The sequence below is a fragment of the Dipodomys merriami genome, unplaced genomic scaffold (genome assembly GCF_024711535.1).
Source record: "Dipodomys merriami isolate MVZ:Mamm:240054 unplaced genomic scaffold, mDipMer1.0.p SCAF_805, whole genome shotgun sequence".
NCBI lineage: Eukaryota > Metazoa > Chordata > Mammalia > Rodentia > Heteromyidae > Dipodomys > Dipodomys merriami.
The window spans coordinates 220,560-243,674 of record NW_027206408.1 but is presented as its reverse complement, the minus strand read 5'-3'; the positions used below and the strand labels follow the sequence as shown (position 1 = coordinate 243,674).

The following is a 23,115-nucleotide window of genomic DNA, read 5'->3' as shown; positions in this document are numbered from 1 at the left end:
CCTAATGTCTTATTTCAGTTGCCTGAATCAGACCGAAAAGAGTCTAAATTTCCTAGTTATGAACATTTCTTCATGCAAACTTAACAACATAGAATGGATTATGAAGGTATAGCCTTCACATACCTCTAAAGCTTTTATATATCTTAGAGTAATATGCACCTACACTAGTCAGCACTCATGAAACACTGATATATTATAATTGTGTTCATATCAGAAATATACTTTAGCTTAAAGTAAAATGAGATGGGTTGTATACTCAACCAAAGAGCAATGATCACCCACTGCAATTTTTCTCAGTGGGTAAACTCTCCCATGTATTTTACTGACTTAACTTCTATTTTGTGCTTTACCATTATTGGAGAGGTCCCATTGTGTCTACATAACAATGCTGTAACAGCCTGAGCTGCCTTTCAGTTGTACCTCCATTGTTGTGATCATGGTCAACTCTGCAGCTGTGAGCACATATTTAGTGGACACTTGATCTTGTCAAGCCCTGATTTAAAATCCAGCTTTCGCTTCTCATTGTCACAGTGTTAAAGATACCACTCCTCTAGATTTATTTTTTATCTTCTTGTATTTCAGACACTGCCTTAGATGTTAGATTTTGAAGTAGAATTTTTGTACATTTTTATTGTAAAAATACTGTCCAGAGGGGTTACAATTAAATGAACAAGGTAATGAGTACATTTCCTATCGAGCATTGTTGCCTCCTCCTTTGTTTTTCCCCTACCATCTCTTCCCTCTCACCTCCACAACTACTCCCTCCTCCCTGCCAGTTTTAAAGTTCATTTTCAATGTAGTGTCTACATCTCATTGTTACAATGGGTCTACCTGTATCCCTATTTAAGCATTTATTTAACATCATCTTATATGGTCATATGTACATAGCTTTTGACCTTTTTGCTTGTCCTAGAAAGAATTAGAAATTTTACTTTGCATTTGATCTGTTGAGGTGTTAGTGATGCCTGATGAACTGCATATATAATAATGTTAATAATGCGATGTTCTGGCATATATTTGTTTAATTTTTACAATTGAGGATGTAAATACACATCACTTACAAAACTGTTTTCATGCACTTTGGTAATACTTTATTGTGAACTTTCTAAATGCCAGGCATGGCAGCACATATTCAAAATCCCATCACTTCTGTAGCTGAGACAAGGCTGGAAAGTTCCAAGCCACCAGGACTATATAGCAAAAAGAGCAAAAGAACCTTCCAAAGGTTTTATTACATACTTTTTACACTTAGCCATTATGACCACCATAATGGAACTCCACTTCTTCACTAATGATTCACAGGATTACTGCTGATGATTGGTATCTTGCCAGGTGCTCATATATGTTTGTGTATCTTCTTTGATAAAGTGTGTTTCCACAGTTTGTATTGAGGAGTTCAGAATATCAGGTCGGTCCATAACCACAACTCTGGAACATCACAGATGATGGGATACCTTGCCAAAGAACTGAGAAATCACAGAGAGGAATAGGAAAGTGGGACACCAGGGGACCCAAAGGCTCACCACCAGTTTTTGGTGGTCCTGCTTAACAAACTTTTTATCCAGTTTAATATAGGGGTGTGGCTAAAGGTATTTGCACAAACTAGGTCATCAATCTATCTTGTGGTTACAACCACTAACAAGAGGTATACTTTGTATACATAGTGACAATTAACTATCTTACTGTTAGGGAGCAGAAGGGAGGAATACATACTTTAGCCATAAAATATCTCATCTCATCTCCAAGATCTTACTATTTTAGTATCCTAACAGCTGTATTTTAAACACACTTAAGGTAGTAACTTATAGCTCTATCTTGCCTTGACGATTTGACCTTTCCAGGGTACATGTCTCAGCCTTTTGAGTCTTGTTTAAGATGGCTTTCTAATCTTTTATCTCTTTCCAGATCTCACAGCTCAGCTCTAGAATCCCTCACAAGTACTCTTACAGTTGTATATTTTTGGAAAGGATTTTTTTCTAGGATAGGCTTCACTTTTTAAACTCTTAAGATTCCTTTTCTCTCCCTGTTCCTGTATCTCCCCCTTTGTGTGTGTGTTTGTGTGTAGGTTGTGAGTGTGTGTGTGGGGTGTAGTAATGAGATTTGACTTTGAGCCCTTGAACCCTTGGTGTTTACACTCATGCCTGATGCTTTACCATGTGAGCCAATGTTCCACTAGGCCTTTGACTGATCAATGGAACATCAATGTCTCATGGATTTGGCTACCCCAGCAAGCTGTGAGCCATGATCCTCCAATCTCAACCTCCTGGCCTTTTAGGAATAGGGATGAGCCACTGGCATCCAGATCTATTGCCAAGTGATTTTTGGTTTTGTATTGCTGTTGTTGTGTTCATCCAAAATCTGTAAGGAAAATAAATCATTTATCATCAGGACTATTCACATAAAATGTGCAGTGTTGAAAGATTAATTATGTTTGACATCCTGTATGATTTTTATCAGTTTACAGATACAGTATGTAATATGAATTTTTGAATTCTATTGTTGGAAACAGTTGAGTCACATATATAATTTGATTGTTCTTGATTTGGTTTTATAATGTGTTATTTCAGAACAGAGTGTATTAAGGCTTAATTTTGCACTACTGAAACAAGACTTTTATGATTATTCAATGTCTTGTAAATTATAAGTTAATCATTTCTTGGCATCATGTGAGTGCCCGGTAGTTTCCTGTAGTCTTTCCAAGTGTTTTAGGACACAATGCCAGACACTTTTCTGAAAACATTTGAATTTACTGTTCTGACAAATATGTAAGATTGTACTTTATAATTCTCCTGGGATTTTCACTGTACTTCTCTGTACTCTCCAGTGATAAATTCATGTGACAGTTATGTTGATATTCTCCCGTGTTACATTCATCATTGCAACTTGGGAACTACTAGTATGCACTCCTGTACTTCAGTCCATTCACGCCTTGGCCTGCACCACTCTCACAGCAGAGAGCCATAGATTGGGAATATTTTCTTCGCTGTTTATCTTGGACATCTGTCTTTACTTTCTAGCAATGTATTAATTTAATTCACTCTCTAAAGTCTAAGAATGCCTTGAAAATGATTACTGTATTTCCATGGGTTTTTTCTTGTTATTTGGCTTCAGGGAAGAACTTAGGTCAAGCAGATTGCAAACAAGCCTCAATAAATGTTATTCATTAGATAATGTTAACTTCATGGTCTGACTGCCTCCTTCCTTTTCATTGTTTATTTTTCAATGTAGCCGTTTCTTGTAGAAAATATTTCTGTGCCTACTTAATATTAATTCCTACTGTAAGCAGTAATTAATTTTATTCCAACATCAATTCACAGTACCCTGTGAGTTTCTTCAGGATATTGTTTTAGGGTACTTCACATTCTTGGCTATCTTTTAACCATCAATGCATCCAATGATAAAGGCATATTGCTTAAATCATCATTTTGATCACTGAAAAGGAAACCATACTGCAATCTCAGTATATGGCAAACAATTTTCTGGTTTAAAGTTATTTTAGATTAAAATTGATGCTGCAAGAATGAACATTCTGTGTATAATTTAATATATTTTCCTATTTATTTTGTTTTAGTATAGGTTCCAATATAGAAGTATAAAGTTAAAGCATTGCTATTGCTTAGTTTAGATTAATATTTCCAAAAAGTTCAAGAAAATTTTCTATTTATTCACAATTTTCAGTCAACAGAGTGTCCATTATGACCAACGGAGAGAGTTTAAAATTGTTGTGTTCCTTAAAGTAGTTGCTGGGTAATCAAATCCAGTGCTTCATGTGTCAGTCTACTGTGTGCCTATGAGCCTGACGTGGCCTGTTGTTTTATTCTCACTCAATTAGAATAAAGAAAAATTTCAGTAGGAAGAAATCATTATTTGGTTAGTTTATCCAATATCTCTCTCACATATACAGAAATATAATTAATTCTACACTGGCTGAAAATGGTATTCTTGCATTATTTTTATTAGTAGTTGCTGTTTTTTTTATAGCCTCTCCCTTCCCACTCGAAGTCCTGCCTCTATCCTATCCCCTCTCACAAGTTCAACTTGACCCACTTCCAGTCAGCCCCTCTTTCGAAACCCTGTCCTGCTGCACCTGAAATCCCACCCCCAATTAACCTACACCCTAGTAGCCCTGCTATAAACTTTCAAAGCCCTGTTTGCAACCAGCCTCCTTCCTCAAGTCCCTGCTCTGCTACTTGGAAATCCCTCTTCCACTCCATCTACTCTCTTCTCTGCCCCAAAGAAACATATCGCCTCCCTCAATACCCAACTTGTTCCACCCAGACCCTCACCTCCATCCAGCTCCTCCCTTGAATCCCCACCCTTATCTCTGGATGCCCTGCCCCTAACTAACCTAGTCCCTCCAACCCCACCCTTCCCTTTCACCCTACTCTCAACCAGCCTTCTCCCTCAAGCTCCTTAGAGGCTCCAGGGAACATTTCTCCCCTTTGCCCTTCCCCCACCCCATAACTAGTCTACTCCTACAGCCCAGACAACCCATTCAAAGCCCTTCCCTGAACTACACTCCTCCCATGAAGCCCTGTCCTGCTACATCAAAATCCATCCGCCACCCTATATTTGCCCTTGAAGCCCTGCCTTGTTTCACTGGAAGCTACTGGCACAGCCCACCTCATCCTTGGAAAGCACTTCACCAGGTACTTCCCTACCTCCCCATCTTAAGTCCTGCCCTTCTCCCCCAATAATCCAACCCTCAGCTGAGCTCCTCATCCAACCCCTAGTTGGGGTTCTCTGTGGAATCCACACTCCACTCCACAGGATACCCTGCATATAATTATCCTAAACCCTTGTAGCCCTACCACCTTCTGAAAGCCCCACCTCCAACTAGCCTCATAGCTCCAAGCCCTGCCCTTCTCCACCAGAAAATCCCACCATCCTTGCTCGTTCTGGAAGGCCACATTGTTCCACTGGAAACCATTCCACCAGTTGGCCTCCTTCTGGAATGCTTACCAGGCTTGACTGGAAGCACCTGTCCATCCCTATTCTCTTCTTTGAAGGTTTGCCTTGCCCTACTGGAAACCCTGCCCACAGTAGGCTTGCTCCTTAGATATCCTGCCTCCTAACACTGAAGTCCCCAATCAATCTTACTCCATCTCTCCAAGTCTTGGCTGGCTTCACCGAAAACCCCACCCTAACTAGTCCTTTGGATCCTCAAAGCCCTGTCCTGACAAGGCTCATTCGTCCATTGCTGCCCCCTCCTGCTCTGCCAGAAATCCTTCCATCTTACCACATGCCAAAAAGTATGGGGTTTTCCACCCCAGAAATGCTGTCCTTTACTAGCCCAGTCCTTCATAACACTGACTTCCCTCTCAAAGCCACACCCCTCAATAAACCTCTCCCCATCAGCCCAGCCTTCCTCCACCAGAAAGCCTGCCTTCCACCAGCCTCTTCCCTCAAATTTCCCACCCTGCTCCACGGGAAATCCCATTCTACCTAACCCATGGAGGCCCACAGCGCTCCACCAGTAACCCCTCCTCTAAGTAAACTCTGTGAGAGCTTGAGGGGCCGGGAAGTCCTGCCCCATGCTGATTCCATCTTCATGCATGCCAGGCCACTTGGGGAAGAGGGGTCAAAGGGTGGCTTGGGGGACAGGCCACCAGATATAGCAAGAGGGGTTTCTGGGGAGGGGATGGAAAGAAGGAGATGCCGCAAGAGACACATGACAAGAGACATGGCTCCTGGAGCAGAGCAGTGCCCGGCTCTCCTCAGGCTTGATGGCCTGAGGAAGCTGGATCAAGGAGAGGTCTGGGAAATCCCAGGCTGTCAGAGAAGGCTGGAGAAGTCTGGGCAGGCAGGGAGACCTGGGGAAGCCCTAGCCAGCTGAGAGGACTGCACAGAGCTGAGAGGACTGTGAGGAGCAGGGAGGCCTGCAGAGAGCTGAGAGTCCTGTGAAATGCGGAGAGGACTACAGAGAGCACAGAGGCTTGTGAAGAGGTGGAGAGGCAGAGAGGCTTGCAAAGAGGCCAATGGAGAGTGGAGAGGCAAGGCTTGCAAGGAGGAGGAAAAAGGAAAACAACTTGCCCCCTGGAGGTTGCAGTTGCTCCTAATTCTAGTAACCTAGGACAGGGTTGCAGACACATTAGTAAAACACCTTTGACATCTTTAACTGTGCTTATGTGTATTTTCTCGCTCACAGGTCATTACATCTCCTCGCTTGCAGCCCCATTCTTCTCTTAGGACTGCAAACAACATCTTCCCCGGTAACCCTGCCATTTTCTACTGAACATGGGGCTATCTCTGAGCCTCCTTCCTAAAGCCTTGTCCTGTTCCACTGGAAACCCCACCCCTACAAATCCAATACTTCCTACCCCCTCCCAAATGTCTCAAAGCCCTACCCAGACTGGCCTCCATTCTCAAAACCCTGCCCTGCTCCACCACAGAGGCTGTGGCAAAGCAAGCTCCTTCCTGGAAAACTCGAGAGGTTGACTGGAAACCCCAAACCACCTCAAACACGAAGGTCTTATCTAGTAACTGTTTTATTCCAAATGTGATTTTAAGTTGGTATACAATTCATATTACTCAACACGATAAAACAGTTTTACAAAAAGGGAACATCCAAGTGTGATAGCTATTAGATGCCTTAGTCTAGTTTGGGGTTATGGTACCAGACAGATCCATATTGTGTGAAGGAATTACCTTTTATTGTAAAGCTTTCTTTGCAAGTATTATTAATGTTTCATAAGTGATAATTTTATTTCTAGAAAATTTATGCACATTTGTGCCCATTAACTTTAAGAATATTAGTTATTTTGGTTGAGGAAAGAGTATTAGTGTACAAAATCTGACTTTCAACTCATCTGTCTAATGAATAATTTCAGAGTTCCTTTCCATACTATGTACTGGAGTTTTAATAACAGAACTTCTCTAAATTCCAGAATGAACTTTCAGATTCTTCCTTCCACTAAGGTTCCCTTTGGGAAAAAAATGAATTGGGATTATACAGGTAAAATGTTAGAAATAAAAATGTATAATTATATAATTATATAGTTATATAATAACAGGTGAAGAACCACCCAATGTGCCTTTTATTTTCTAACAAAAGGAACTTAAGGATATTTAACTATAGACTTTCTGAAGGCTAGAAGACAAAAATATACGATATGACCTGTGTATTTCTGAAAACAAAACCAAAATAAGGAAAGACAATAATGAAGCAGAAGGGAATCAGGAACTTTGTATGTGTGATATATAACTGGAGATTGTAAGAAATACAATGAATCAGGTAAAAATACCTTTGGTCAAAATGTCTGTTTCATTGTAAATCTTACTTTTGTTAACTTCTGACTGAATATTTGTTTCAGCAGTGATATGCCCAGGAGCTGTGTGGTTAGGCAGTTTCATCATTGCAAGATCATCAGAATGACTGTCTCCCACACACTTTACCATACCTCCTAGATATGCAATCCTGTTGGTCCAACACTTTAAGCCCGACCTGTGTTTTATCAAAGTTCTGTATATGTATGTTATTGGTTTATTTAGGCTTTATTTTTATTTATTTAGATGTCTTCTGGTCCAGGAGGAGGCATCAATAACAGTTCGTTGGTGGTGAACACATGTATGTATCCTTGGCTGAAATCTGCTCTTGTTTTATCTAGTCTGCTCCTAGAAATAAATGATGACAATTATATCTAACATGGTATAGTGTCACTATTAACATCTATCACATGCTGACTATATGTTTTTTATATTTCTTTTTACCACTCTCTTTCTCTTTCTCCCTTCTTCCTTCCTTTCTTCCCTCCTTCCTTCTTTCCTTTGTTCCTATCCTCCTTCCCTCCTTCCTTATCTCCATTCCTTCCTTCCTTCCTTCCTTCTTCCTTTCTTTCTTTTCCTTCCTTCCTTCTTTCCTTTCTTTCTTTCTTTCTTTCTTTCTTTCTTTCTTTCTTTCTTTCTTTCTTTCTTTCTTTCTTTCTTTCTTTCTTTCTTTCTTTCTTTCTCTCTTTCTCTCTTTCTCTCTTTCTCTCTTTCTTTTTTTCTTTCTTTCTTTCTTTCTTTCTCTTTTAATTTTAATTTAGATATTTTGTTTGTTAGACAGGCATTCTACAAATAAGGACACATCAACAATCTTTTTCATTTACTAACTTTGCTCATACATTATCAGTTTTGTTGATGGCAAAACAGAGACTAGGCTAAGCTCATTCTTACCTTGGTCAGCCAAGTAGCTGGGATCACAAATGCATTCCAACCTGCCTGGCTTTAGGGAGATATGGAAATCTTATTACCTCCCTTCCCAGACTGATTCTGAATTGTGATCCTCTCAAATTCTACTTCTTCAGTTAATGATGTGACCTTCAATAGCCTGCCCTCTCTATAGGTGATCCAAATGAATGATTAAAGCAATAATAGTCTCTTTTTGCCAGTCTTGGGGCTTGAACTCTGGGTCTAGTCAATGTCTCTAGGCTGTTTTGGCTTGACACTTGATCCACAGTGACACTTCAGGTATTTTTCTGTGATTAATTTTGGAGATAAGAGTCACACAGACTTTCCTGCCCATGCTGGCTTTGAACCATGATCCTGGCATCTCTGCACCCCAAGTAACTCGGATTACAGGTGCAAACCACAGTTGCATGCCTGCAATTTGAGTTTAATCACTGGCATAAATAATAAAATAGTTTTTATGTTAAAATATAGGGTAAGATTGAAAATATAATTACACTAGTCAGATATTTTAGAAAGTATTTTTGTTTCACATTAGTAACTCATCTTTACCCCAATTAAGGGATTATTTTTCTGTTTGTCATCTTGTATGTCATTTGGAAAATTAAACTTCATGTCTTCCAAGTGGGATAAAGGATTATGAATGGCCTTATGTACCAGCTCACATCTATGATCACTATCAGAAATCAGAGATCAAGAGTATCACACTTTGGACATAATCTGGACAAAAGTTTACAAGTCCCAATCTGCACAAATCAGTGAAGCATGGTGACTCATGCCATTAATCTCAGCAACACAAGAGGCATAGGTAGGACTATCATGGTCCATGCATTGTCCACACAACAAAGAGATTTTAAGATAACCTAAAAGCACAAAAGGCAAGAGGTACCAAAAGATTAGAGTTATAAACAATAAATACATGTAAAATTAAATGCATATTTAAAATCATTAAGTTTAATTGGAAATTTGATTTCATACCTATTTCTTCACATTTTTGTTATTTATGGGGCTGAATTCTGGGCCTAGGTGCTATCCCCCAGCTCTTCAGCTCAAGGCACCTGCTCTACCTCTTGAGCCACAGCACCACTTTCTTTTTTTTCTGCTTATGTGGTGCTAAGGAATCGAACCCAGGGCTTCATGCATGCAAGGCAAGTACTCCACCACTGAACCACCTTCCCAGCCCCTATTTCTACACCTTTTATGTTTTCATTAGTTTGCCTTTCTGCTCTTGATTTCACTTCCACATATGATTACTCGATTCCTGGTGTTTATTTTATTGGACTATAAGTTTTTCTAATAAATTATATCATTTAATTTCTAATATGAATCTATCATATTTCACTTCTTAAAATTATGTACACCAAGTTTACCCAATTGTCTATTGTCTATTTATAGATTAATGCTGTCTTCCTCAGGTGAAAGAAAACATACATTCTTAGTTTCTCTTGGCTTAATCTAGTTTTCACCAGGTCCTACCATTTCCTTAAAATGATGCAATATCATCATTTCTAATAGATAAGTAAAATTCCATTGTGTATATATTCCACCTTATCCTGGTTTATTTTTCAATTGAGTGAAAATGTCTAAATGTCATTTCTTGTATTTGGTGTGATCCATCTCTCAATGTAGCATTTAAATTTGCATAACTTTTGTCTTTTTGTGTTTCCATGTGTTTTATGTTTTGCTTTTGATTTTTATTCTTTATGCCATTTCTGGCATTTGCATTAAGGGACTTGCACTCTCCTTTGACATTTTGCACTCAAAGCTGGCATTCTACTACTTGAGCCACAGTTCCGTTTCTGGATTATTGCTGGTTAAGTGGAGATGAGAGTCTTATGAACTTTCTGTCCAGCCTTGCTTCACACATCAGTTCTCAGATATGCACATTCAGAATATCTAAGACTATACACAAATGTCAGCCTCACCAGGGAGATTCTCTGTGTTTTACCTTATTCCTGTTATTTTACTGATATTAAGTAAATGGCAGCAACTTTTTATCATTTCCCTAATATTGTGCATGCAATCTATTCTGTAACAAAAAGTGCCTTTATTCATTCCTTGGCCTGATGGCTTACATTTTTATATATGTCATTATATAAATCATTAGTTCAATATGATACATAAATCTGCTTTTTTTTATTTCTGTCAGTTGTGGAGCCTGAACTCTGGGCCTGTGCACTATCCCTGATCTCTTCAGCAAAAGGCTAGCACTCTACCACTTGAGTCACAGCACCACTTCTGGCTTTTTCTGCTTATGTGGTGGTAGGGAATCGAACTCATGGCCTCATGCATGCAAGGCAAGCATTCTACCACTGAGCCACCTTCCCAGCCCCTACCTACCTACTTTGCATCGGTGGCTCAGGTCTGTATTACTAGCTACTCAAGAAGCTGAGATCTGAGGATCACAGTTCCAAGCCAGCCCAGTCAGAAAAGTCCATGAGACTCTTATCTCCAATAAACCACTCAGAAAACCAGAAGTGGCCCAGTTGCTCAAGTGGTAGAGTGCTAACCTTGAGCTGAAAAGCTGAAGGACAGTGTTCAGGCCCAGAGTTTAAGCCCCATGACTGACAAAAAAGTGGCCCACCATTGTAGAAAACTTTTCTAGAAGGACTTTTTTTTGGGGGGGGAGGTGCTAGTCCTAGAGCTTGAACTCAATGAACATAACATCTGGGCACTGTCTTGGAGCTGGTTTTGCTCAAAGTTACTAACCTACCACTTGAGCTACAGCTCTCTTTCCAGCTTTTTGGTGGTTAATTGGAGATAGGAATCTCATGGAATTTCCTGCTTGGACTGGCTTTGAATTGCAGTCCTCAAATCACAGCCTCCAAGGATTATAGGTGTAAGCCACCAGTGCCTGGCTTAGAAGGACTTCTTAAGAACTAAAAATAACATGAAGGCCTATGAACAGTGATTTCCTTTATTGGAATTCCAGGGTCTGAAAACCCCCAGACTTCTGCGTTCAGCTGTTTGTGAGTGCCCAGACCCCACACTGGTCACACATTAGTCAGACAGATGTGTGGAAAATGAGTCAAAGAAACTGGGCCTCCCTTTCCATAGCTCTTTTGAGATATAGTGGTCATTTTGCCTCTCTCATGAGAGTCTCATTAAGTCTGGTTCTTCAGATAGATAAGCCACTGTATAGAGAGCAAATTTCTTCTTAACTTTCATTTTATAGATGAGATTGCTACAAATTGGGAGGACCTCTATCACTACTACCTCATGTGTTCCCAGTGGGTAGTGGGTGCTATTCCTGGTCCCACTTTTAATTGACATGCTTTGTATATGAGGAAACTCCTATATAAATGTGGCTTTACTTGCTGGATTCTGGAGAAGCTTAGGAACAGGAAATTGTTTTGATTGTCATTCTGTACACAGGGTTTACTGTTCATCTGAAGACCTTGGAGAAGATGATCCTATTGGCTGGTTTGAGCTAGAAGAAGAGTGGGATGAAATAGATGTCCAACTGCAGCAGTGCCGAGTTGCCAAAGTAAGCATTAGTGAGCACAACCCTCGCATGTTCTACTCCTACCCTCTTCTTATTGTGTATACTCTGTGCTAATTGTAGGCCAGCCCTAAGTCAAAACAGAACCTCAGAGGTGGAATAATTCTCAAGGAGTCCCTTGAGAATGTAGTGGGAGAGACAGATATAATATGGCTGTGATAAAGGGATATTCAGGGGCAGTTGGAACCCACAGGAAGAAGATTCAAAACAGCCTTGAATGCACTAGGAAAGATGGTGTGGAGTAAATGGCTAGAAGTTAAGCCATCATCCTTGACTTGATTGAGATGTGTGGAAGAGTTCATCTTAGGCTGAGAAGCAAGTACACAGGCATATGTGCAAGAGATGTGTTTGCCTGGCAGTGAAAGAGACTGTCAAAGAGCTATCTGGCCACTTAATTTTTTTTAACTTCAAGTATCAATCTGAGGCTGAGACTTCAATAAGAGAATTAAGAACTATCTTCAAGGCTTTTTATGCAGTAAAATACTAGATTTGGAAAAGCCGTTAACGAAGGAACTTTTAAATAAAAAGCAATTTGTACAAAAATTGGGCTTTTAAATAGTCACAGTGGCTCATGCCTACAATGTTAGAAACTTGGGAAGGCTGAGATTGGGAGGATCACAGATGAAGATCAGCCTAGGCAAAATAAAGTTGACAAGATTTCATCTTGAGCAATAAAAAGCATCCTATATATACATTTTTCTAATTTGGGAAGGCGAAGGGAAAAAAACAAAATCCTTAAATAGAGATACAGGTTGACCAATTGTAACAATGAAATATACAAGATGAACTTTACAACCCCATGCAGGGGAGTGGGTGAATGGTAGGGGAAAATCAAAGAAGGGGATAACAATTCGATAAGAATGGTAATCATTACTTTTCTCATGTTACTGTAACCCCTCTGTACAGTATCTTTATATTATATATATATATATATTTTTTTTTTTTTAAAAGACAGTATGTTGGAAATGAACTTTTAGACTTGGTCCGGGGAATTCAAGGGGCCAAGGGAAAGTGGGAGAAAAATGAGGGAGGGGGTAAAAATGTTCAACAAAAATGTACTCATTACCATATATATCTATATATCTGCAACCCCTCTGTATATTACCTTGCCAATAAAAGTAAATTAAAAAAAAATCTGGGCACCATAGTGCATACCTGTCATCCTAGCTGTGCGGGATTTGCAAATAAGTGAATTTTGGTATTGGCTAACTTGGGCAAAAGATGAGACTATAAAATATAAAAATTAGAAGAAAAAGATTGAGGTGTTTCTTTCTTGAGAAAAGAGCAAAGATAATTTATTGGAAAAAAAAGAGACAGTATAAAATAAATGTCAACTGGGCAATCATATGCAAAAGATTAAAAAAAAAAAGAAAATCTAGACCCAGATCTTATATACTTTATAACTCATAGCTCAAATTGATTATGACCTAAATATGAAACCTAAATCTAAAACTTTAAAAACATTTTTGTTGTTATTATAAAGGTGGTGTACAGGTGGGGGTACTGTTTCATAAGATGGATAATAGTACATTTCTTCCTGGACAGTCCTTTGTTCTCTCATAGTTTTTCCCTTCTGTACCCACCCAAAAGCTGTATGTATAGTTCATTTTCAACATGGTTTCTACTGTGTACCACTGCTGCATTGGTTCACTCCATGTCTCTCCATATTCTTTCCCGATCGACAGACCTGTTGGAACCATCTCTTCACTGTGATGGTAATTATTTACTGAAAGTGTGGATTCTTTCACTGAAGTCGATTACGATGAGATTTGTTACTTTTTATTTGTTCTGAATATTTCAATTTGAGTTTCCCAAATGTTTGTTGATAGATTTCTAAAACCTTTGTGCAAAATAGCTATCAAAGGACATGACCCTGTGCTCATTTCCAATCTGTATTGTATAAGCTTTTGTCTCACAAGTCACAGTTTAGTCTCCAGCTTTATGACTTGCCTACAAACAAATTATGAGAAAATTTTAAACAAATGCATAAGTAAAGTTGGCCAGGCGCTGGCGGCTCACTCCTGTAATCCTAGCTACTGAGGAGGTTGAGATCTGAGGATCGCAGTTCAAAGCCAGCCCAGGCAGGAAAGGCCATGAGACTTTTATCTCCAATAAACCACCACAAAACTGGAAGTGGCACGGTGGCTCAAGTGGTAGAGCACTAGCCTTTAGATGAAGAGCAGAGGGACAGTGCCCAGGCCCAGAGTTCAAGCCCCATGACAGACAAAAAAGAAAGAGGAGGAGGGCTGGGAAGGTGGCTCAGTGGTAGAGTGCTTTCCTTGCATGCATGAGGCCCTGGTTTCAATTCCTCAGCACCTCATAAGCAGAAAAAGCCAGAAGTGGCACTGTGGCTCAAGTGGCAGAATGCTAGTCTTGAGTTGAAGAGCTGAGGGACAGCACCCAGGCCGAGAGTTCAGGCCCCATGACTGCCAAAAAAAATAGTTGATAGTTGTCTCACCCCCAAGTGTACTCATTACTTACCTTCAATGATGATAAGCTTATCTTGTTTCATCTATAATATACCTCACCTACTCTTCTTCCTCCTTCCCAGTATTATTTTAGAGAAAGTATATGACCATTTTATTCATCAATACTTCAAAATATACCTGTAAAACAATATTACTAAGTTTTGTTTCTCCAGTTTTTTTTTTATTGCTCAGTTTTTAGATACTGTCATGTTACTCAGACTAAGTACTGGAGTAGAAGGGTGCTTTAAGTATTTACAAGTACTCTGTTAGCAAATGGAATATTGTCCCAATTCTTTGCATTCACCAGGTAGCTGATAAACTAATTTTTACTTCATCCTACACAAAAAAGTAGAGGGCACATGGCTTCTTGAATAACACTAGTGACTATTAATAGACCAACCCTGTGTCCTTTGTTTTTATCATCCCTTCAGAATGCTATGGTGAAGGTTTTGTTTTCCTTCTTATGCTAATGAATTGAACTTCACTAATATTTTACCTGACTAAGCCATTCTTTGTCCAGCATCCTTCTGTTCATGTGACCCACGCCCCTGTCTCCCTTACTGTCTCTGTCATGTTGGGTCTTCTTTTTTTTTTTTTTTTCTTTTGTTGGTTGTGGGTCCTGAACTCTGGGCCTAGGCACTGTCCCTCAGCTCTTCAGATCAAGGCTAGCGCTCTACCACTTGAGCCACATCCATTTCCAGCTTTTTCTGTGTCTTGGAGCTGAGGAATTGAACCCAGGGCCTCATGCATACAAGGGAAGCACTCTACTCCCACTGAGCCACCTTCCTAGCCTTCATGTTGGGTCTTCTTGAACCTTCCATCAAATGCCTTGCACAGCATTAACTATTTGGTACATTTATTTTAAAACAGTAAGTTTCTTCAAAATTAACTGATTAACCCTGTCTGGAGGCCTGAATCCTATGTTTGTAAGCATAGTCTGTAAATCTACATTATAAAGGGAAATCTTTAACATTGTTTAAGCAACAGAAAGCTCACAAAAAATTCTCTATCCCTGCCTTTGTCTCTTCCTCTGAAAGTGCATATCTTTTAGAAGTCAGCTTCTTCAACTATTGGGTCAAACCTTCCAGAAGGAAAACTTGCAGATATTACTTTTGGGCATAAACTAAACTTATCTGCCAGTTTTGTTTAAGTAGTAGGTTCTTCCCTCTCCTGATACTGGACAAGGGTTTAGTTCACTGCCACAAAGTGGTCTGCTGAATCTGCTCTCCTCATACTTGGGACAAGTATGTGATGTTATTTCATGGTACCATATGTCTGTGGAGTGTCATGAAGTAAATTTTCTAAATGTCCTTTTCTTGGCTTTCTAGAAGAATATCACTGAGAAAGATCATAAGCAGTCCCTGCAGCTCACATTCCATTCACTGTGCACATATTTTAGGTAAGTTTGATTCTCTTCGATTATTGAATAATTCTAACCTCTGTAGTTATTTTTCTTTAATTAGTCCTTCCTTCTGTGCTTTTGGAGTAGTGCTTCTCCTACCCAGAATTTAGAGAGATTCTCGAGTTCCTACTAGGCATGAGAATGACTAAAATAGTGATAGACTGATACTTTTCTCAAAACCTTAATCCAAGGCCCTTATAAGACAAGGTAGTATTGAACCCAGTGAAAACTTCTTCAGACCTTCAGTCTCTAATTAAATATCAAAGACAAAAACTAAAACCAAAAGAGTTTGGGGTCCTCAGTCTTCCATTACAACAACTGAAAATGCAGAGTAGTAATGTGTAGAAAGAAACATTCCAGGAAGAGAGTATATGGAGACTTACAGTCACATCAGAAAAGCAGATGGGACTGTAGAGTTCCTTAATGGAGGCACAGACTCTTGAAGGAGGGAGGGAACTGAGCATCTGCTTACAAGATGGACTATCTGGTCTGGATGACAGATTTAGGGCTATTTGTATAAAATGCTTTCAGAATCAGTTAACGAAGATGATGATAGGTCCTGGAGGTGTTGCATGAAGAACATTTGAAGATACAGGGATTGTTAGCCTGGATTGTTGAGTTACCAGTCATGATATCAGATATATTGAACACTGATATCAAGGTAATTTATGTGTCTGTGCTTTTGGAAGGATATATGGACAGACCGTGGCATAGTCCTAGTTGTAACTACCATTTCTCTTCCTGACCCAGACCCCTATTTCATAGAACTGATGCTGACATCTCTCTGTGTTCTTTATTTGAACCTGACCAGGAAAAGCCTCTTCCTACAAACAGGTGTGAGTTTGTGTCCTTTCAGTGATAAAGATCCAGGTGGCCTTCTACTTATACCTGAGAAAAGTGACCTTGCTGGCATGAACACTGGTGAAGTCCTAGCTATCATGAATACCCTCCTTTGTGTGGCTGCTCGAGAGGTACATCCTGTTTTCTTCTCCATTCTTTACCTCATGCTTCTTTAAGAGTATTTGATAAGACAGTTACTGTAGGGTTTTTTTGGAGGGTGGGTGGGATTGATGGTACTGGGTTTGAAATCACTGCCTCATTCCTGCTAAGCAAGTGCTCTACCACCTGAGCTGTGCCTCCTAGCCCTTTTTACTCCTGTCATTTTGAGGATAGTGTCTCAGTTTTTGCATGGTCTGGACTGAGATCCTCCTGGTCCTGGTCTCCCAAGTAACTATAGTGGCAAGAGGTACACCCCAAGCTATCGTTTAAGGTAAGATGTAGTGAACTTTTTTCTGAGTGTTCCTTGAACTACAGCTGCGATTATAGCATGATCTACCATACCTGGCTACAGTCTTAACTTTTGTAGTATTGTTTTTGCCATCACATCAGTTTTCTCTCATATGTCTAGACTATTCTGCCCATCTCTGTGTCCTCCTTAAAATTCTCACTACAAGATCATTGATATGTGCTGTCTTTCCAGTTCACCACGGATCATTCTGATCTCCATTTTTATTTCTGCCATTTTCTATAATTTCTCTTTCTCTTGTAGCACATCTAAATCCTGCATATTCTTCAACCTCTAAAAACTTCTTCAAGCTCTTACCATTCTCAGTCAAAGCCACTGGGCGAAAACTTCAGGGTTCTCACAAGTTGATAGAAGCAGGAGCTCACCATGCTGGAACAACACTGAAACCTGGCTCTTCAACTGGGCCATTCAACTCTGAAATCTCACTGACTGTCCAAGAAAGTTTCCCATAATCCCTTACCACTGGGACATCAAGTAGTTGACCTTTCTTCCCTTTCTCTCATCTGTGATACAGAGGAAATTGCATATACAATTAAACTTTCTAGGCCAGAGATTATTGCAGCCACTGAATTATCTTCTTGTAAAAGCAAGCATTTATGGTTATAGGGAGGGAGATAGACAGAGTTACATTAGGAGAAAAAAAAGTAAAAATGGTCTAAATTACACCTAGTCTGAGCTTTTTTCTCATGTTTGTTAGTTCAACAATGCCTACCAATGCCTGCTGTGTGTGAGGCCCCACGTTAGGTACAGAGGATACAATGATAGAGGAACCCAAACAAATGTGTGATTACATAGTTTTGTGCATAATTCAGGCTGTCAAAGGATGAGCACTGGTCTAGGGAGAGGGAAGGAAACTAGGGAAAAGCATTTTGGAAAAGAATTGCTGATCTCAGGGAAGGACTTTGAATAGGCTTAAACAAGCAAAGAGGAAGTGAGAGACATTTCAAATGGAGGGAGGTACACCTACAGTGGGCCTGTGATAAATGGGAAGGAACAGGCTACTAAAAAGGGGATGATAATGGGTAGATTCTGAACACGAGGTATTCATGGTTTTAGTGACCTTAAGGTGGTAAGACCTAGTTGCGCTCTCAAGATAGAAATTGTGGCTAAATTGAGCTACAGAGCTGAGGGATAGCGCCCAGGCCCAGAGTTCAAGCCCCACAACCAGACCCAAAAAAAAGAAAGAAAGAAAGAAATTGTGGCTAAAGATTTGTAACCAGTAACGAACAGGAAGTCATGATTGGGGACTGCCTCACATCAGTCATGGGCATCTTGAGCAAATCTACAAGGAAGGTAACCAGGACAGTAGGAAGGAGTATCAGGAAGAAATTCTGGCAGAGAAAGGGAAAGAACTTAAAGAGGGCCAGAGTTTGCAGAGCCTGAGTTTCAGTGGAGGGGCTTTGCTCTCCAAGTGGTAACTGGGGAGTGATCCAATAGAGACAGTAGAATGGGACTGAAGGAAAAGCAAAGCCACAGCATGAAGGGACCATTTCAAAATGTGGTTCACATACAAAAGAATAGATATGGAGGGACAATAAGTGAAAACAACTCTCTGTAGTATCATTCTTCAGTGTGTGTTCACAGGTTCCTTGTTTTTCTTTCTAGTCATCCCTGTACAATGTGTTGGTTATTGCTTGGTTTTTTTTTTCACCTTGATAGCATACAATCTTCTGTGAAATATTTGATTTGTTTAACAATGTTTTTGAGTTTCATTCATGTGTTGTCATTTGTGTTCACTGGTGTACCACAATAGTCTCTTTATGACATACCGTAATTATCTGCTTAACTTGGAGAGGCATATGGGTTGATTCTAGTTTAGAGGAATTAATTACAGACAGTGCTAATATTAGCATATTTCATAGTTTTTTGTTTTGTTTTGTTTTGTTGGTTGTGGGGCTTGAACTCTGGGCTTGGGCGCTGTCCCTCAGCTCTTCAACTCAAGGCTAGCGCTCTAACATGTGAGCCACAGTGCCACTTCTGGTTTTCTGGTGGTTTATTGGAGATAAGAGTCTCACAGACTTTCCTGCCTGGGCTGGCTTTGAACCACAATTCTCAGATCTCAGCCTCCTGAGTAGGTAGGGTTATAGGTGTGAGCCACCAGCATTTGGCACTTCATAGTTCTTCTTCTTCTTCTTCTTCTTCTTCTTCTTCTTCTTCTTCTTCTTCTTCTTCTTCTTCTTCTTCTTCTTCTTCTTCTTCTTCTTCTTCTTCTTCTTCTTCCTCTTCCTCCTCTTCCTCCTCTTCCTCCTCTTCCTCCTCTTCCTCTTCTTCCTCTTCTTCCTCTTCTTCCTCTTCTTCCTCTTCTTCCTCTTCTTCCTCTTCTTCCTCTTCCTCCTCCTCCTCCTCCTCCTCCTCCTCCTCCTCCTCCTCTTCTTCTTCTTCTTCTTCTTCTTCTTCTTCTTCTTCTTCTTCTTCTTCTTCTTCTTCTTCTTCTTCTTCTTCTTCTTCTTCTTCTTCTTCTTCTTCTTTTTTGTTGGTCATGGGGCTTGAACTCTGGGCTTGGGCACTGTTCCTGTGATCTTCAGCTCAAGGGGAGCACTACCACTTGAGCCACAGTGCCACTTCTGGTTTTCTGGTGATTTATTGGAGATAAGAGTCTAATGACTTTTCTGCCCAGGCTGGCTTTGAATTGCGATCTTCAGATCTCAGCCTCCTCAGTATCTAGGATTATAGGCCTGAGCCACTGATGCCTGGCTACTTATAATTCTTCTTCTTCTTCTTCTTTATTTTTTTTTTTGTATGTCGTTCATAGGGCCTGAACTCTGGGCCTGGGTGCTGTCCCTCAGCTCTTCAGCTGTAGACTAGCACTCTACCACTTGAGTCTCAACCCTACTTCCAGATTTTTTTGCTTATATGGTGCTGAGGAATCGAACTGAGGGCCTCAAGCATGCAAGGCAAGCACTCTACCACTGAGCCACCTTCCCAGTTCCAACTTCATAATTCTTATGTGACCGACCCTCTGGAGGTTAGATGCCCCTTCAGAGAAAGTCCAAAGAACAAAGATGACGAAGAGTTACAAAAAGATCATGAATTATTTTCAAGTAGGTTTTTAAAATAAAATAAAAAAGTGAGAAAATCCCATCTTCCCTTCCAATATATAGGCACAATTTTTTTTTTCAGGCACACAAAAAATTCAGACACAAATTGAATGGACATTTATAAAGTTTGGGCTCATTAGTATACAGGTTCATCTTCAACAGACATCTTTAAGCATTTTTAATGGTAGGAAGATTACAAGCTACTTGGCTACTTCTTTCATTTACAAATTATAAATTCTGTAGTCATTTAGTCAATTCTCCTAACTTAAAATATTATGTTTTCTAAAAACATCCTCCTTATAGAGAGATTCCACACAGTGGTCCAATTTCAATCCTTTGTAAATTACGCTTTTAAAAATTAAAGGTTGGGCTGGGAATGTGGCTTTGTGCTAGAGTGCTTGCCTAGCATCCAGGAAGCCTGCGATTTGATTCCTCATTACCACATATATAGAAAAAGCCAGAAATGGTGGTGTGGCTCAAGTGGTAGAGTGCTAGCTATGAGCAAAAGAAGCTGTGGGACAGTGCCCAGGTCCTGAGTTCAAGCCCCAGGTTTGGCAAAAGTAAAAAATTTTTTAAAAATTAAAGGTTTCACCAGGTGCTAGATTACAGCTAATCAGATAGCTGAGATCCAAGCCAGTCTGGGCAGGAAAGAATATAATAATTTTTTTTTTTTTGGATCTGGTCGTGGGGCCTGAACTCTGGGCCTGGGTGCTGTCCCTCAGCTCTTCAACTGAAGACTAGCGCTTTTTTCTTTTTGCTTATGTGGTGCTGAGGAATCGAACCCAGGGCCTCATGCATGCAAGGCAAGCACTCTACCACTGAGCCACCTTCCCAGCCCAGAATATAATAATTTTTTTATCTCCAATTAACCACATCTTTCCCCCCCCACTCCCCAGAAATGCCAGAAATAGAGATGTGGTTCAAGTAATAGAGCAGTAGTAGCCTCAAGCAAAAAAGCTGAGGGACAGCACTCAGGTCGTTAGCTCATGCTCCAGAACTGCCACCAAAAGAACAAATAAATGCTTCTGTTCTTTTTAGTGATATATATTTACCATTTAAAAACAATATGTAGCTCCTAGTTCTTCAAATACCTTGATACTGCTCTTTAGCCTGAAATTAGACATACTTTTCCAAAAATGAAGAGCTAACATTTAGTGAGATCACTGCATCCAGTCACACAATATCAGTGATATCACTAGCAATGCTGTTTTTGTTGTTGTTATTGTTGTTTAAACCTAGTAAAGAGGTCACATAACAATTTTTGATGTTTGAATTTATATTTTCATTTTCAAATGAATTGCTTGAAAATGTGATTTTCCTATTGTCCTTCAATGATGGATTATCTTTATTTTTTCCATATTTTATTATCAATTTATGGTACATGGTAGATTTATTTTGACATGTCCATATACTCATACAATGTGGGGGCTGGGAAGGTGGCTCAGTGGTAGAGTGCTTGCGTTGCATGCATGAGGCCCTGGATTTGATTCCTCAGCACCACATAAGCAGAAAAAGCCAGATGTGGCATTGTGGCACAAGAAGTAGAGAGCTAGCCTTGAGCTGAAGAGCTGAGGAACAGCACCCAGGCCCAGAGTGCAGGCCCTATGACTGACAAAAACAAAACAAAATAAAACTCATGCAATGTACCTTGATCAGACTCACACTTTCTTTTCAACTCTCCCTCAACTCTGCTAGCGAGAGATTTGATTGAAGACTCAGGATAAGGGCTCAGAGACAGAAGATTCATTACAAGAAAGAGATGAACAATAGGGTGGGCGTCTTGGGGTGCAGTAGATGTCTTGTGGAGCAAAAAGAATATTTATAGGTTCCACAAAACTGCAGAGCAATAGGGAAGTTTTCCTAAAACCATTTTTCTTGGTTCACTTCTGGATTGAATGCTCTTTCATAAATTTGCCCCATACACATAGGTTTTTGTTTTTGCTTTGCCAGTGACAGCTGCTTCTATAGAGATAGTTCCTGCCCAAGTTCTGGGAACACATTATTTGGACATTTCCTGTTTGTCTGTTTCTTTGTAGTGTGAGCTGTTGATGCTCAGTGAGCACCAGGGGAAGTTGGCTCTGTGGTCTTTTCTCTGTTCTGGTCTGTGCAAGGTAGCCTGCTCTCCCGGTGCCATTTGCAACTGAAGAGCACAGACTCTGGAGCCAAAGATCTTGCTGTGTACCTTATAGAAAAAATGTGAGTATCAATACACAATCCTGAAAACAGATAGTTATAACTCACGCATCAAGTATGTATATGGCTTATTTCAGTTCCGATCTATAGTTATTTCCGCTTTTGTTTTTGTTATTTGGAAGTTTTTGTTTTGTTGAGACAATATTTCACTATGTACCTGAGGTGTGCCCTGAACTCGTGACTCTCTTGTCTCAGCCTCTCAAGTGCTGAAGTTACAAGCCTGTGTCACCACCTTGTTCAGATTATTTTTGTTTTTTTTGACCCATTTCTGGGTCTAGAACCTAGGGCCTGAGTGCTATGGCTGAGCTTTATTGCCTAAGGCTATTGCTCTACTTGAGCCACAGCACCCCTTCCTGCCCTTTTCCTGGTTAATTGGAGATAGAGTCAAGTTGGCATAGAACTCAGCCTCCTGAGTAGATAGGATTGCATGCATGAGCCACCATGCCTAGCCTTTTTTTCTTTTCTTGGGGCGGTGGGGGGAAGGTGCTAGTGCTTGAACTTAGGGCCTAGGCACTTTCCTTTAGCTTTTTTGCTCAAGATGAGCACTCTGATGGAATTCTATGCCTCCATCAGAAAGAATGACATTTCCCCATTTGTTAGGAAATGGAAAGGTTTGGAAAAAATTATATTAAGTGAAGTAAGCCAGGCCCAAAGAAACATAGGTCCCATGGTTTCCCTTATTTGCAATATCTAGTATAGGTATGAGTCAAGCGGAAAAGGTCAGATAATGTGATGTTAGGAAAATGAACCCTTAAATATGTATTTTAATGTCTTCGTTTCTTTCATTCATGTGTTTCTAATGCATTTATAAGATTATTTCTTTGTTGCTTTGTATGTCCCTCCCCCACAGTGTAACCCCCGCTTTCACTATATTTGATGTCAGTATAACATGTGGAGGAGATGGGGACAAACAAGTCGTTTAAGGATTCGGGTGGACCTGTTGCAACAATGAGAAGTACAAAATGTCATGTCAAAACCAGCTTTACAATGTCGGTGTGGGTGGGGGGAGGGGGGTATGATTGGGTGGGGGGAAGGGG

The 23,115-nt window shown here is 40.1% G+C and overlaps 1 protein-coding gene and 1 long non-coding RNA gene across 2 annotated transcripts; both read left to right on the top strand.

Moving 5' to 3' along the window:
• Positions 1–7,545: 7,545 nt before the first annotated feature.
• LOC138819638 (zinc finger ZZ-type and EF-hand domain-containing protein 1-like) lies at positions 7,546–16,557 on the top strand. The gene is made up of 4 exons (XM_070011121.1): positions 7,546–7,567; positions 11,545–11,656; positions 15,468–15,538; positions 16,398–16,557. Coding segments are annotated over exons 1-4 (345 nt in total). The 5' UTR covers positions 7,546–7,565.
• A 184-nt stretch (positions 16,558–16,741) lies between these two features.
• On the top strand, positions 16,742–23,058 carry LOC138819643 (uncharacterized). The gene is made up of 3 exons (XR_011369543.1): positions 16,742–16,811; positions 21,922–22,081; positions 22,929–23,058. It is a non-coding gene; the product is annotated as an uncharacterized lncRNA (long non-coding RNA).
• The last annotated feature ends 57 nt before the right edge of the window (positions 23,059–23,115 follow it).